The sequence below is a fragment of the Elephantulus edwardii genome, unplaced genomic scaffold (genome assembly GCF_000299155.1).
Source record: "Elephantulus edwardii isolate Elephantulus edwardi_28Jun2011 unplaced genomic scaffold, EleEdw1.0 scaffold00168, whole genome shotgun sequence".
NCBI classification, from domain to species: Eukaryota; Metazoa; Chordata; class Mammalia; order Macroscelidea; family Macroscelididae; genus Elephantulus; species Elephantulus edwardii.
In genome coordinates, this window is record NW_006399918.1 from 3,541,586 (window position 1) to 3,558,751 (window position 17,166).

Genomic DNA, 17,166 nt, shown 5'->3' on the forward strand with positions numbered 1-17,166 from the left:
TGACCCTTCGCAGGAAGTGCATGAGGTCCTCCTCAGTTTCAGCAAGCAGGGTTGTGTCATCTGCATAATGCAGATTGTTACTAGATCTTCCACCAATCCTGATAAATTACAGTGATGTTGTTATGTGCCATCAAATTACCTGTGACTCATAGTGACCATATATATATATATATATACACACATAGCACTGAAGCCTGCCGTGTCCTGAACCAGTCTCACTGACTCCAATACACCTATGTCCATTACCCTAGTTACTGTATCAATCCCTCTCATTCCGGGTCTTCCTCTCCTGCACTGTCCCTCCACCTTTCTGAGCTTGATGTTCTCAGACCAGGATCGGTCCTTCCTGGTCACAAGCCCAAATTATGTGAGACAGAGCTTTAAAATCCTATCCTCCAGGGAGAAACTTGGTTTCACCCTTTCCAAAACAGATCTATTTGTTTTCTTGGTGGTCCATGGATCAAGACTTTTCTCCAGTAACACAACTCAAAAGAATAAATTCTTCTTCTATTATCCTTTGTCATTATCCAGCTCTCTGATGTATAGCAATAATTGCAAAGACCATGGTTTGAATCAGGTGCACCTTAGTCTCTAGACCGATATCATTGCGTCTCAATACTCTGAAAAGGTCCCTGACAGCAGATTTACCTAATGCAATTCACCTTTTGATTTCCTGACTGCTGGTGTTGTAAGTGGTGATTGTGCAGCTGAGCAAGCTATAACTGTTAACAACCTCAATCTCTTCTCCATCCATCATGGTGCTGCCAATTGGCCCAACAGTCAGAATCTTTGTCTTCTTGATGTTGAGCTTTAATCCATATTGAAGATTATAGTCCTTGACCTTCTGCAGCAAGAGCTTCAGGTCGTCTTCAGTTTCAGCAAGGAAGGTTGTGTCATCTGCATAAAGTAAGTTGTTGATGAGTCTTCCTCTAATCCGGATGTCACATTCCTCTTCGTAAAGCCCAGCCTCCTGAATGATCTGTTATATATATATTGAAAAGGTATGGAGACAGCATGCATCTCTGACACACTCCCTTGTTGTTGTTTTCCTCTGCTCTGTTCTGAAGACAGTTTCCTGGTCCCAGTATAGGTTTCACATAAGCACAATCAAGTGTTCTGAGATTCTCATTCTCCTCAAGGTTAACCACAATTTGTTAAATTGTCAACACAGTCAAAAGCCTTTGCATAGTCAATAAAACACAGATAGATGTCCCTTTTGTACTCCTTGCTTTTTGCCAAGATTCATCTGATATTGGCAATAATGTCTCTAGTCCCATGACCTCTTCTAAACCTAGATTGTATTTCTGGTAGTTCTCTGTCAATTTACTATTCCAGTCATTTTTGGATAATCTTCAGCAGTATTTTGCTTATATGTGATATGACTGATATTGTACAATAATTTACACTCTGTCAGGTTACCATTTTTTTTAAATGGAAATAAATATTGATCTCTTCAGTGAATTGGCCAGATCATTGTCCTCCATATTTCTTGGCATAACCTGGTGAGCACATCCAGGACAGCATTTGTTTGTTGAAATACATCAATTGGTATTTCATCAATTCCTGGGGCTTTATTTATCGCCAAGTCCTTCAGAGCAGACTGAACTTCCTCTTTCATCACCATTGCCTCTTGATCATATGTTGTTTCTTGAAATTCTTCTGTGTCAGTCAATTCTTTTTGGTAGAGTGACTCTGCATACTCCTTTCATCCTCTTTTAACACTTCCTGGATTATTCAATATTCTACCTCTAGCATATTTAAGTATTGCAACTCGATGCTTGAATTTTTTCTTTAGTTCCTCCAGCTTAAGAAATGCTGAATGAGTATGGCCCTTATGTCTGCAGCTCCATTTCTTTGCACATTTCATTATAATACTTTACTTCGTCCTCTCATGCTGTTCTTTGAAATTTTCTTTTCAGCTCCTTAACTTCTTGATTTCTTCCCTTCACTTTAGCTTCTCAGTGCTCTAGTACAATATTGAGACTCTATTCTGATACCCATTTTGGTCTTTTCTTCTTCTTCTGTCTCTGTAATGATATTTTGCATTCTTCTTGGATTCCTTCCACAGCTCATCTAGTCTTCGTGCATTAGTGTTCAAAGCCTCAAACCTATTCCTGAGATGGTTTTTATATACAGGTGAGAGAGACTCAAGGTCAAATTTTGATTCCTGTGGATTTGATTTGACCTTCTTTAGCTTTAATTTGAACTTGCATATGAGTAGTTGATGGTCTGTTCTACATTCAACACCTGGCCTAGTTTTCACTGCTAATATTGTACTTCTTCAATGATTCCTTCCACAGATGTAATCTGTATAATCTGATTCCTGTGCATACCATCATATGAAATCCATGTGTATAGCCTGTGTTTATGCGCTTGTTATGCATCAGAGAGTTGGACAATGACTAGGGAGGACAGAAGGAGAGTTGATGCCTTTGAACTGTGGTGCTGGAGAAGGGTACTGGATGTACCATGGACTGCCAGGAAAACAAACAGATTCATCTTGGAGAGGATTAAACCAAGCTACTCCTTGGAGGCAAGGATTCTGGGGCTTCGTCTGACATACTTTGGACATGTTGCCAGGAGGGACGGGTCCTTGGAGAGGGACATCATGCTTGGGAGGGTGGAGGGACAGCGCAGGAGGGGAAGACCCTCTATGAGATGGATTGATTCAGTGACTGGGGTAATCGGGATGGGTGTGTCAGAGGCGGTGCGGTTGGCACAGGATAGAGCAGGGTTTAGGGCTGTTGTGCATAGGGTCGCTATGAGTCGGAAACGACTCAACGGCACATAACAACAACATTTACTATGAATAAATCCTTCATTCTTCAGAATTCCATCATTCTATCCCCAACCTCATTTCTGTCACCAAGTCCATGTTTTCCGAGTACTGATCCTTTTTTCTGGTTCCCAACTTTTGCATTCCAGTCACCCATTATTATTAATGCATCTTGGTTGCATGTTTGATTGATTTATAGCTCCCAAAGTTGGTAGAAATCATCCATTTTCTCCTCTTTGACTCTGGTTGTTGGTGCATGAATCTGAATGATGGTGGTATTTACAGGTCTTCCTTGTATGGGTATGGACATTATTCTGTCACTCACAACATTATATTTCAAGATGAGTCTAGAAATGTTCTTTTTAACTATGAAAAAGATCCCATTTTTTCTCACCTTTTCATCTCTAGCATAGTTAGTCATATAATCATCCGATTCAAAATGTCCCGTGCCAATCCATCTCATTTCAGAAACACCTAATATATCAATATGTATGCGTTCCATTTATTTCTTAATGATTTCTAGTTTTCCTACATTCATGGTTCTCACATTCCACATTCCAATCATTAGTTTCTGCTTATTCCAATTATTAGTTTCTCCTCTTTTTAGTTTCCAAGTTTGAGTGCTCAGCCTCAGTTGCCATATCTGTTATTCTACCCTAAGTGTGCTTTATTGTACATAAAGTTTTCAAAGACCTGTTATATTTTAGAAGTGGATGGCCAATGCTTTTTCCTAGTCTGTCTTATTTTGGATGCTTAGCTTTGGAATAATATATGACAGACAAGCATTTCAGTGAAAGGAACAAATGAAAGACACTTCTAGAAATAGAGCTTAGGGAAAACCACACTTGGTTTATGTGGTTTTTTGATGTTAAGACTGAATGATATACAATTAATTTTTTAAAAGGGGGAAACTTGTAAAGCATTTTACATAACATTTTTTTATTTTATTATTTTTGTGTGCGTGTACCGTCAAATCAGATCTGACTGGTACAGAAGGAGATTGTCCCTCCTTCCCCGGCAGAGCATCTGGTGGATTTGAACCACTCGCCTCTGGGATTGTAGTTGCAGCTCCTTGCCACTAGGCCACCAGAGCTCCCCTTTACATAACATTTTAATGGAGACAGAAGCAAAGATCTATGTATAGGTTTCAAAGAAGCACAAGAAAGAGAAGAAAATTCCAACAAGATGGATAAACAGAATAACTGTAACAGTAAGTTTGAACATAACAGAGAGGATGATGATGGTGCAGAACAGAGCAAGGTTCAAGTTCTGGATTCCTGAGAATCTGTTCTCCAAACAGAACAACAGAGCACTGCATGTTGTTTGGTTTATTTTGTTTGTTTGTTTTTAAAATATGAAACACTTCACGAATCTGAAAATCATCCTTTGTGCTGGGGCCATGCTAATCGTCTCTGTATCATTCCAATTTTAGTAATATGTGCTGCCAAAGTGGGCACAGCACTTCCTGTTTTAAAAGCAGGAACCTTCAATCCTTTCTCTATACCTATTCAGTGTGTTTGCTTAGCAAAACATTCAAGAAGTTGTATTCTAGGAAGAAGAACGTGGCATCAGGACTGAAGAAGACTCATCAACAGTTTACATTGTCACAACCTTACTTGCTGTGAGGAGGACTTGAAACAGTTGCTGCAGAAAATCAAGGACTACAGACTTTGGTATGGATTACATCTCAACTTCAAGAAAAGAAATGTTCTCATCACTAGGCCAATAAACAACATCATGAAAGATAGAAAAAGGATTGAAGCTGTCAATAATTTCATTTTACTAGGATCCACAATTAACATCCTTGTGACTAGCAGTCAAGAAATCGGGAGATTTCTGCTGAAATTGGGAGTCTACCATCAGGGAGCTCTCTGAATTTCCAAGGAGCAATAATTTGAGTTTGAAGACTAAGATGTACCTAATTCAGGTAACGATCTTTTCAGTTACTTCTAATGCATCTGAAGGCTAGACAATTACTAAAGATTACAGAAGAAGAATTGATGCCTTTGAATTGTGGTGTTGGAAAGAGTACTGTCCTGTGGATTTCAAAAAGAACGAACTTATATGTCTTGGAAAAAGTGCAGCCAGAGTGTTCCTTGAAAGCAAAGATAGTGAAGCTTCTTAATCTCTCATACTTTGGGCCTGGTGCTAGGCAAGGTTATTCCTTGGAAAGGAACATCATGCTTGGATAGTTGGTGGAGGAAACAACAAATGAAAGACCTTCAACAAGATGGATTGACAAGTGACTGCAGCAATAGGCACAAGTGTGTCAGAGGTGATAAGGACAGCACAGGATAGGACAAGGTTCAGGTCTGTTGTTCTTACAATTGCTATGAGTTATACTCTATTTGAAGGCACCTAACAACAAATAATTCTTCATAAACAACCTGGTTATTTTTCATTGAGAACATTTCTATTCTGGCACTAGCCAAAGTTTCTCTCTCTCTCTCTTTATAGATATAGATAGATTAGCTAGAGCTAGAGCTAGAGATAGAGACAGAGACAGATATACAGATACATATATATAGAGAGAGATAGATATAGATAGATAGAGATATAGAGAGATAGAGATAGAGATAGAGATACAGATACAGATACAGATAGATATAGATATCTTTAACCCCACAGCCACCTGAATAAATGTCCTTAATCTACTACTTGCTACCGTGGAGTTGGGTCTAACTCAGTGTCTGTCCTTTGGTTTCCAAGGGCACAAATCTTTATGGAAGGTGGTTGCCCATTCTGCAGAGCCACTTATGAACATTGCCAAACTTTTGCTAACAAAATTGTCAACCTTCGGTTACCAGTTTTATATATTAACCTCTTCTCCTTTCTCAAGATGGATTGACAGAGTGATTTTAGTAACAAGCTTTAGTGCATTAGAGAGGGCAAAGATGGCACAGGATAGTGCAGGGTTCAGGTCTATTGTTGATAGGATCACTTTGCATCATAGGCAAGTTAACTGCACCTAGCAACAACTGCACTCTCAATTCATTGCTATTGAGTGAGGGGGCTGGGGAAAACGGACTCATGGCTGATCTTCTAGCAGTTTTTTTGGAGGCTGCAAATGACACCAGAGGAGATTACTCACTTTCTCTCACTGAACCATTAGTAGATTTGAACTAACAGAGAGGTGCCCCTCCCTATGGGCTTTGCCACTATGGTTCCCTATGCCACTAGGAGCCTTTTAATATACTCTTTCACTGTAATTGAGTCAATTCTAACATACAGCTGAACTTGTCACCATTTTCCAAGGCTGTAAATCACTTTTGAGGAGATTGCCCATCTTTCTCCCAAAAACCTGGTGGTAGCTTTGAATTGTCAGAAGAGTGTGGCCTTTGGCTTAGCAGTGCAACTCTTTATAGACTAGAGCTCCATTTCAATCTATTCTCACTCCAAACTTATTTTAGTGGAATGAGAACTGACTTAGTACTGACCTTCCAGCAGATTCCCTGAGGCTATAAATTGCAAGGGAGGGAGCTCTGGTGGCTCAAGGGTAAGGAGCTGCACCACACACTCTAAAGCACGTGCTTTGAACCTACTAGATGCTCTGCAGAAGAAACATGGACAATCTCTTCCAGTGCAATTTACTGCATCTAAAAACCTGCTCAAAGGTCTGTTATGAACTGATTCCTACTAGACAGTGCATAACAGCAACAACAAATTGCAGTGAAGGGAATTGTCCATCTTTCTCTCCAGGAGGGGAGGAGCCACTGTTGAATTCAAACTGTCAGAGAGGAGCCACATTTGGGTTAATAGCACAAAGCCTTGCAGACTAGGCTGTAAATGTGGTCCACAAGTGTGCTCCTCTCAAAATTATAACAAACAACTACCATAGTTCTGTTAAAAAAAATAGATATAAAACTTCCTTCATGAGGACATGACTTTTTTTCCGCTTAAGGACTGTGAAAAAGATTTTCCAGAAGGATATAGAAGAATTAGAAGATAAAAGAGAATATGCAACTGCCGAAACAGTAAAAAGTAAACAAACCCATTTTTAAATGACATCCTGGTCCAGTTAATCTTTACCATTTATGACTTTGCGTTCTGTTTCTGGAACAAAGGCATAGGCCGCAAAAATCACATTATAAGAAGCCCCTGCTATTCCTTCCAGCTTCACTGTTACTCTTTCCAACTCTTGAAGGTCAAGGAGAGCAAGATGGAGAAGCTTCTTCTGGATGTGTTGTTTCTCGCCATTCTCTCAGGAGGTGTGACACATTCAGGTAGGTACTGAGCTTATGTGAGATGTTCTCTCTAAATCTCAGAGAAACTGGAGCGTGTCACATTTTGTTGTTTGCTACTGCTATTTTGGGAAGGTGAGAACGAATGGTAGTATATACATTATCTATTTTTTTAATGTAAAAAGTTCTCTCAAAGTTTAGAAGCTTAAAATGATTAACATTGCCTCTTGCTTTCTGTGGGTCAGGAATCAGAAAGTGTCTTACAAAAGTGATTCTGGCTCAAGATCTCTCTTTAGGTTGAAGTCAAGCAATCAGGGTTGTAGGACTTCATCTGTAGGCTTGACTAAGGATCTAAGTCCTTTGTTTTATAGTTCTTAGCTCTTGTATGTGCTTATTAGGAGGCTTCACATCTTTATGTTATGTTGTTGTGAGGTACCATCAAGTCAAGCATGACTCATAGCAACCCTATGAAAAGATCCAAATCCTGTCCTACCCTGTATCATTCTTCACAATTTTTAACACCCTCAAACCATTGCTGCAGTGACTGTGTCAATCCACTTGTTTGAGGGTCTTACTCTCCTTTGCCATCCTTCCACCTTCCCAAGCATGATATCCTCCTCCAAGGAATAACTTCTCCTAGCAATATGTCAGATGAAGTGTGTCTCAATTTCCCAGAGACTTCCCTTCCTTTACTTCCTTGCCACTTGGTCCTTTCCATAGGGTAGCCCACAATATGGTAACTGGATTCCCCCACAGTCAGTAATCTAACGTACATAAAGCCCTCAATACAGAAATCACAGAACTCCTAATGGGAGTCTGGGGGAGGGGGCATAGTCCATAGGAAGGTGCACTAGTAACCCAAAGGTGTTATCCTCTGGTGGTTTGAATGCACCAGCATGTCCACAGAAGACAGAAGAATAATTTTCTCTATGGCAATTGAGTTGGTTCTGATTCACTGGCAATGAATTGAAAGTAATCTTGGAAGTAAGATAACTCACTTTCCCCATATCCCCTTCATTAAAAGAGCGCTCACGTCAAAGAAGAGGAATTGATTTTATCCATTTATTTTAAAGCTTCACAGATGGTGATAAGTAAAGGTATAATGGATACAAGGATGCCTCAGTGATAGATAAGTGAGAGGTACCTTTGTTTTCCATGCAAAAGCCGTGTTATTTTTCATTGGAGAGAAGAAGACTGAGGTTTTTGTTAAAAAAGTGAAGTTACCACAGGGACTAGAATACCCACTCTGTTGTATTTCAAGGTCTTAATTTAGGCCATCAGAAAAAAAAGTGTGAAATCATAAAAGGAGGTTGGATTGAAATTTAGAAAACCAATTTCTTTTTTGGTGGTTGTTGTTAAGTGCTGACAAGTCAAATATAAATCATAGCAACCCTATGAAGAACAGATCTGAACCCTGTCCTATCCTGTGGTATCTTCAGTGTCTCTGACACACTTGAACCCATTTCTGCAATTATTGTGTCAATCCATCTCACTGGGGACTTCTTCTCTCTCTTTGAGTCTCTACCTTTCTATGCATGTTGTCTCTCTCCATGGAATAGCCTCTCTTAGCAGCATGCCCAAAATACAAGAGATAAAGTTTCACCATCTTTGCCTCCAAGGATCACTCCGGCTGCATTTTTCCCAAGACAATTCTGTTTATTCTTTCGGCAGTCCGTGCGATAATCGATACTCTTCTCCAAAACCACAGCTCAAAGGCATCAATTCTTCTTTATTCATTCTTATTCATTGGCCAGTTTTTAGATGCACAGTAACTGACCAGTAAGACCATGGCCAAAATCAGGTGCACTTTAGTCTTCAGACTTACATCATTGCTCTTTAGTATTTTGGAGAGATCCTTGATGCAGACTGCTCAATGCAGTATGTCTCCTGATCTTCTGACTGCTGGTACCAAGAGAGTTGATTGTTGATCAGATCAAGATAAAATCACTGATAACTTCAATTCTTTCTCCATTTATCCTATTACAATGTTTTTCCTATTGGCCTACTTTTGTGAGTACTTTTGTTTTATCGATGTTGAGATATGATACATTTTGAAGGTTGTAGTCCTTGCTAAACTTCTCTGAGCCTCAGTTTCCTTATCTTCAAAATGAGCATAAAAATAACATCCTTTTTTTTGTATGGGTGTGTGTGTTTTTTTTCAGTTTTTATACTTTTTAATTAATTGTATATATTGGAATAGGTGAGAGATGGCTTCTAAAAATGTTACACATAAACTAAAAATCTTTTATCTCTTACTGCTTAGTCTATTTTCTGTTGATGATATTTTTTGTCCTTTATTTTTTAAAATCAAATTTATTTATTACTGCACATTCCCCACCTTTCCCTCCCCTTCCCCTTTTCTAAAACTGGACAGACAAGGAAGTGGTTTGCAGAGGGAATGGGGAAAGGGTTGTTGTTGTTAAGTGCCATCGAGTTGTAGGTGACTCATAGTGACCCTATGAATGAAAGACCTGAACATATGTATAACTTTCGTCCTTTCTCCAGGTTCATAGAATTCCTGGAGGCAAGCTATTTCAGAAGTGGATGCCACTCCTGCTTCCAAGCTTGTTTTAATCAGGGAGCTCTACCAAACACTGTCCACCATGGGTAACCACTATCACATTTGACACATCAGTGTCACAGTGTTCAGCTTCACAGCAACCACAAGTTACCTCCATACAGCAGGTGGACAGACCAGGACTACACAACCTAGAAGAATGTTTGACCAAAACAATTAAAAACAGGCCTGAGGGCTGCAGATTAAAGTCACCCACCTCTGGCTTGGTAACATCACTTTCTGTCTGCTAGGCCAACTGACTTCTCTCTATGGTGTTGCTGTTAAGTGCCATTGAGTCATTGGTGACTCAGCAACCCTATGAATGAAAGACTTTATGTATAACTTTCATCCTTTCTCCAGGAACACTGAGTTGGAACAGATGAGGGGGAGAACTGTTTGAAAGGAATATATAATTCTAAATTGTATGCATGAGAACAGTTCAGAACAAAGGCAGTATCTTTTGTAGCATTGTTAAGAAGTTTAGGTGAAATTGGTTAAAGGACAAATGTACTTGTGCTGTGTAAAATCTGGTGGTCTAAACAAACCCACTTAAATGGTTTGGCCATTCTTCACTACTCTCTCCCATATTTTTCCCTATTAACTGCAACTGAGTTGAATCACATATTTTCAAGTTTGACATACCCATTTCTCCGTCACATTGATATCAGTAACACGTTATTCAGAATCCTGCTTTCTGCCTTAATATTTAATATTTTACTTATAGTTTGCATACTTAGAAAATTATACATTAAACAGGGAAAAATTCAGTATCAGAGAAAATGCTTGATTTCCTGCATTTACCGTTTTTCTAATGCATGTTATATTGGCTGAAGTTTTCTCTCTGTAGCTACTGAAGTCTCTAATCTTTTCTAGTTCTCTTTCCCTAGGTGAACATTTCTTTAAAAAAAATTGGTATCAAAGGAAATAGGAATTCATGCTGTTTTTCCATTTCCTACTATTAAGCAAAACTAACACAATTCAAGATTTCTTAAAAAAAAGATTTCTTAATATTTCTAGACTATGTCTCCCTTGATTCAATTAGTCATTATTCCTATTTTCCAGACCTTTGGTTTTTGTTAAGTTAGCCTTCCTAAGCAAAAGCAGAAAAGTTGATCTCATAATGATTAAGGTCTCTTATTCTCTTGTGGATCTTGTGAGGAAATAAGCTAACAGTAAATAATTTCATGATCCTGATGCTGTTGCTATGGAGAGACAAACAGCGGGAGACTGACCCTGAACTAATACAACAGGATTTTAAAAAGGGAGTGAAGAGACAGGTGACAGCACCATGGAGGTCTGAAAAATGTGGTTTATATACTATTCAGAGGAGTCTGGTGGTGTAGTCCATACGGCATTTCAGGACAAGCCCAAAAGCTAGGCCTCCACAGGGACTCTGGAGAAGAAAAATGGGCAGTCTCCTTCCTTGCAATTTACAGCCCCAGAAATTGCTGGAAGATCAACTATGAATCAGTTCTGACTGGAGAACAATGAGTTTGAGTCTGTGCCTCACACTTCATTAACCATTAGGTTGATGGTGGTCTAGCAGAACCAAGCCAATACTTAAAAAGGGTCATTTAAATTATGGGTAACATGACCACCGTTGTCTCACAGAAGAATCCCCTAACTCTGACATGCTACAAGCTTTGTACATAACCTTCACTGAGTTATTCAAGTTTCATTTTTTAGACAGGTATTTGCTAGTCTATTGAATTTTGTAAAGAAGAAAGGAGAGGTTGATGTCTTACTTAGCTAGTGCTTCTCTTACACAAGTTAGTGGCTTTGAAGAATGGAATTTTATTTCCTCAAAGTTATGGAGGCTGAAAATCCAAATCGAGTTCTTGACTAGTCAATTATTTTTTTGTGGATAGCTCAAGCATTTTTGGTTGTGTCTGTCTTTTTAAATATATTGTTATGTCTCTAATTAATCTTCTGACCTCCTGACCACTGGCACCAAGAATCGTGAAGTTGTTGACAGTTTGTCTTCTCTCCATCATGAAGTAGCCTATTGGTCCAATGATGAGAATTTTTGTTTTCTTGATGTTGAGATGCAATCCATTCTGAAGGCTGATTTCTTTGACTTTCTGCAGCAAGCACTTCAAGTCTTCCAGTTTCAGCAAGCAAAGTTGTGTCATCTGCATAACCTAGGTCATTGGTAAATCTTTCTCTGAGCCTGATGACACATTCTTTTTAATAGACTCCAACTTCTCTAATAATTCGCTCAGCATACAGATTGAATAGGTAAGGAGAAAGGATACAATTCTGACACACACTTTTCTTAATTTTAAACAATGTAGTATTCCCTTGTTCTGTTTGCACAACAGCCTCTTGTTATAAGTATAGGTTTTTCATGAGCATAATTTAGTGTTCTTGGGTTCCCATTCTTATCAATAATTAGCCATAATTTATGATGCTCTCTTCCTGTAAAATGTCTTTGCATGGTCAAGAAAAGTATTCTTTTCTTTCAGGCAGTATCCATTTGACATCAGCAATGATCTCCCTTGTGCCAGGGTCTCTTGTAAATGCAGCTTGAACTTATGGCAGTTCTCTGTCCACATACTTTTCTAGTCATTTTTTTAATACTCTTTAGCAGTATTTTGCTTGCATGTGTTATTAATGATATTGTTTGACACTTCCACATTCTGTTGGAACAACTATCTCAGGAATGGGAAGAGAGCAGGAGGTGTATTGCACTGGGAAAATCTGCTGGCAAGGATCTCTTCAAATTATTGAAGAGCAATGATGTAAGTTTGAGGACTAAGGTGTACCTGATCCAGGCCTTGCTCTTTTCAATCACTTTCTATGTGTCTGAGAGCTGGACAATGGCTAACGATGATAGGAGAATTGATGCTTTTGAGCTGTAGTGTTAGAGAAAAGTACTGAATATCCTATGGACTTCCAAAATAATAAAGAGATAAGTCTTAGAGAAGGTGCCACCAGAGAGCTCGTTGGAGGCAAAGGTGATAAAGTTTCATCTCATGTAGTCTGGCACATTGCTAGGAGAGTCTTGTGCCTGTTCTTTGATGAGGGATATCATACTTTAAAAGGTGGAGGGGTGGCAAAAGGGAGGAAAATCTTCAGCCAGATGGACTTACATAGTGACTGCAGGAGTGGATTAGAGTGTGTCAGAGATGGTGAGGATGGAACAGGATAGGGCAAGAGTTCAGATCTGTTGTTCATAGGGTTCCTTATGGTTTGTACTGAACTTGAAGGCACCAAACAACAACAACAAAAACAACAACTTTTCTCATAAATTCTGTTTATAACTCAGACGTGATGACATAACACAATTAAAGTCTATTATATCTATAGGTATATAGCTAGAATTCCAATGTATATTTTAGGGGCCATAGCAGTTGATATAAAATAGCATTAATGAAAGTTATTGTTGGCTTGACTACTGACATAGAATTTTCATGACAGACTTTTCAGAAGCCCAATGCTTAAGCATTTACATCACCTAGGGATTACAATAGTTGATAGAAGACATTTTAAATATAATAATCCCAGATTATTAGCACTAACATTTTCCTTATACAGAAAGGGAGATAAAACACTAAATGATACTTTGTAGACTCTGATGTGCTATATCTCCTCTGTCAGGAGGCAGCATATATTCTAAAGGGAGAGCAAAGCAAACAAGAGAGTTGACCATATTTTTGTTGCATTGTCTCTTCTCCACAGACTTGAGAGGAAAAGTGTTTATTTTCCCTCAAGAATCAAAAACAGCGTATGTGTCCCTGATCCCACTGGTGAAGAAGCCTTTGCAGAACTTCACATTGTGCTTGAAGACCTTCACAGACCTCACTCGTACTTACAGCCTCTTCTCCTACAGCACTCAGTCCCAGGCAAATGAGCTGCTTCTCTTTGTGAATAAAATGGGAGAGTACCTCCTGTCCATTGGAAATTCTGGGGTTACTTTCAAGGCACCGCAGTCACCTTATGCCCCAATCCATGTCTGTACCAGCTGGGAGTCTGCCTCAGGGATTGCTGAATTCTGGGTCAACAGGAAACTGGTGGGGAGGAAGGGCGTGAGGAAGGGATACGTTATAGGGTCAGAGGCAAAGATCATCTTGGGACAAGAGCAGGATTCCTTTGGAGGAACATTTGACATAAACCAATCTTTGGTTGGGGAGATATGGGATGTGTCTTTGTGGGACCATGTGCTCCCCCTAAAGGATATGTGTGACACATGTCATAGTGGCAACCTGCTAAATTGGCAGACCCTGCATTATAAAGACCATGGCTATGTGGTGATTAAAACCAAGGTGTGGATTTGAGCTTTGTTCTTTTCAGACATGATTTGTATTTAGTAATAATTAGTTATACATACCCTTTGCCATTAAATGCATTGATTCCATTTTTTCCTGGCTCTGTTAAGATGGAAAAATCTCCATAAAGAAGATAAAGGTTAGGTAAACCTTGAACATTTTTATTGTGTTCCCAAAAAATCACTTCAGATGAATCACACTATAATTCTCTAAGGCATCAAATAATAGGAACTCATGAAAACACACGATTTTCCAATATTGGGTTCCAGTGTCATAGAGACATGCAGAGTGCTGTGAGAAAGTCCTATGAGAGTTCTGAGTACTCAAACGTTCAAAATAGTATTGTTACTAAGGGTAAGGGGCTTTTGCAAAGTGGGATATTACAATGAGTTAGATTCCAAAACCCCTTAAAATTAGCAGTTTTCAGAAGTAGGAGTGTGAAAGTTTACTTTGTAATTAGCTCAGAGAGTTCTCAGGAACCCCATATAAAAGTAAAGATACTTTCTGAAGCTTCTCTTCACTTTCAGATAGGCAATAGCTCAAAAAACATGTGTTTTCTTCTTGGTCCTTCTGGAATTAGAGATTACAAAACCTATTGTTTGAAATAATCTTTCAGTGTATCTTCAAGAGATGACATTTGGCCTGCTCTTATCTTATTAGGGAACGAAGTGAGGAACTGATCTCTATTTACAAGAACTCTTTCTGGCCTGAAAGATATTTGGCAAGGTCAGCTTATTGTTGGTTGGTTTTTTGTTTTGTTTTGTTTTGTTTTGTTTTTTGTTTGGTTTTTTTCCCTCCAGGCAAAATCCTAAACTTTTAATTTTTTTACAAATCAAGAAAGACTTCTCTTTAACAATAAAATTAGGAGACCTAGATGCCCCTCCCCAGACTCCTGTTTAAACAAATGTTTAAACTAGTTTAAAACAGGCACCCCCAACTGTTTCTAGAAAATGAGCTCATTAACATACTACCAACTCACATTCTAGAGAAGAAAGGAAAACTAGGAGACTAGGTTCTAGAAATGAGATAACAAGGTTAATTTAATTTCAAATTTCATTTAAAAAAAATATACTTAGATATGCCTATGCCGTGAATGTAAATAACAAACTGCCACCAACCAGTCAGATTCCCACACATGTCAACATGATAGAGTTTCCAAGGCTGTAAATTCTTTACATGAAGAGCTATCCCCCAGAGAGGCTAAGGTATCCAAACCACAGTCTTTTTTGCTTAGCAGCCCAATATGTAACACACTATACAACCATGACTCTTTATGCTCACAGACACAGTGCAACATGCGTGCTATCCCAACAAAGTACATACAACAGCAGCAAAATTCATTTGCGAGATGTGATCACATTATTACTCACTAAGTCAATGAATGGATGGTCAAGTCTCACTGAGGGCACAGTTATAATGTGACCCTCAACAAAATTGCAAAGAACAGCATTTCATGTGTCTCCAAAGCAGGTGAGAATCCTTAAAGCTACTAATATTTTACTTTGAAATGTCAAAGGTCCATTACTCTTGTCACTGCTCCAAAGAGAAAGTGGTGATAAGTATTGAAGGTAGTTTCAAATGTGTTTCCAACACATCTGGTGCATCTACCACATTCCCTTTGAAATCCAGAGCTCAGAATCTGACATTTAGGCTGCTCTTTCAACCTATCACTTCAAATAGATGTTATACAGCTCAGTTTTCTATCATCAACAAACTGATAACCATCAGCTTCCTTACTTATGATTCTCTACCAGCTTCCCATCTTATCAGCAGCATCTGGCCATTCCCCTGATAACAAACTATAAGATCAGTAGAGGATATAGGAGAATGATTTTTTCTTTTCCTCTTTAAAGAGTTAAATGAGGGAAACTATATTTTAGTGAAGGCTCAGTACTTAACTTTGCAACTCTTTCTGCATAAAGTAGAAATAATGTGTCCAGGCTTTTTTTTTTAAGATTAAAGAATATGAGAAATTGCATATATCAAATATCTTAAGTGAGAGGTTTTTTGCCAATAGCACGGTGAAGGGCATCCTTGACCTCCTTGTTCCTCAATGTGTACACAACAGGATTAAGGAGTGGAGTAAAAACTGTGTAAGTCACTGATATCAGTTGGTCCTGATCCCTGGTGTTCTCTGACTTGGGCTTGAGGTAGGCGATGGAGGCGCAGCCATAGTGGATGATGACCACGGTGATATGAGAAGCACAGGTGGCAAAGGCCTTCTTTCTGCCTTCAGCAGAGGCAATCTTGAGGATAGTAGAGATGATGAGGATGTATGAAATGAAGACTAAACCCATGGGCACCACAATAACTAGTGAACTGACAATGAAGTTAATGATGTCATGTAAACTGGTGTCATAGCAGGCAAGTTTCATCACAGGGCGGATGTCACAGAAATAATGGGCTACTTCTTTGTCACAAAAGGGCAGTCTGAACACAGAAGAGATCTGAATTATGGCCACAAGCAGTCCAATGCTGAAGCCCCCCCACACCAGCTGGGCACACACCCTCTTGTTCATGATAATTGTGTACCTCAAGGGGTTGCAAATGGCTACGTATCGGTCGTAACCCATTGCTGTGAGCAGAAAGCAGTTATTGATGGCCAAGGTGATAAAAAAGAACATCTGGGTGGCACAGCCAGCCAAGGAAATGGGTTGACCTAGACCTATGAGGCTGGAGAGCATTCGTGGTACAATGACGAGTGTGTACATGGTCTCTGAAATGGACAGCATGCTAAGAAAGAAGTACATGGGGGTGTGAAGGTGACGATCAATGCTGATGATCGTCACAATGATGACATTACCAGCCAGTGTGAGAAGGTACAAAGCAAAGAACACCACAAAGAGAGTAAGCTTGTGTTCATGGAAGCTGGAGAAACCCTGGAAAACAAACTCACTTACCAATGTATAGTTTGTTCTCTTCATTGAGTAGATTTCAGATATTAAAGAGGGAAACATAGGCCGGCTAGAGCACTTCAACACTGCCTGCTTTGTGGAGAATTTAAGGAGGAAGCGATAATAAGGATCCTGTGACTGGAGTGATGTCAGATTCATGGAGAAAATTCACCTAGAGGTAAAAGAAAAACATAATTAGGAAATTATTTCTAGTAAAAAGATTTATGTAAAAGGGTATGAAAGAGTAAATAGAGGTAGCATTCATTGGATAGAAGAAAGGTTGCCTGACCCTTTAGGAACTGATTTCTTGGTGAATTAGAATATAGACATTAGGATAAAACTAAGGCTAAAGAAGTAGGAATAAATATTTAAATTTGGACTGGATTTTCTCTTATAATTCTAGATTTTGTTAATCTAAATAATTTTGATCATTTTAAAAATCTTTCTTCCTGCATTGTAAATAAAGGAATGTTCTCTGCACCAACTAGAC

At 38.9% G+C, this 17,166-nt stretch overlaps 2 protein-coding genes across 2 annotated transcripts; one reads left to right on the forward strand and one right to left on the reverse strand.

The window, feature by feature from the left end:
• The first annotated feature begins 6,935 nt into the window (after positions 1-6,935).
• Positions 6,936-13,791, forward strand: LOC102870863 (mucosal pentraxin-like). Its single transcript, XM_006895525.1, has 2 exons — positions 6,936-6,999; positions 13,196-13,791. The coding sequence occupies exons 1-2, from the start codon at positions 6,936-6,938 to the stop codon at positions 13,789-13,791; spliced, it is 660 nt and encodes a 219-aa protein (XP_006895587.1).
• A 1,982-nt stretch (positions 13,792-15,773) lies between these two features.
• LOC102871271 (olfactory receptor 10J1-like) lies at positions 15,774-16,706 on the reverse strand. Its single transcript, XM_006895526.1, has one exon. It carries the CDS (start codon positions 16,704-16,706, stop codon positions 15,774-15,776), a length of 933 nt encoding a protein of 310 aa, XP_006895588.1.
• Between the last annotated feature and the right edge of the window lie 460 nt (positions 16,707-17,166).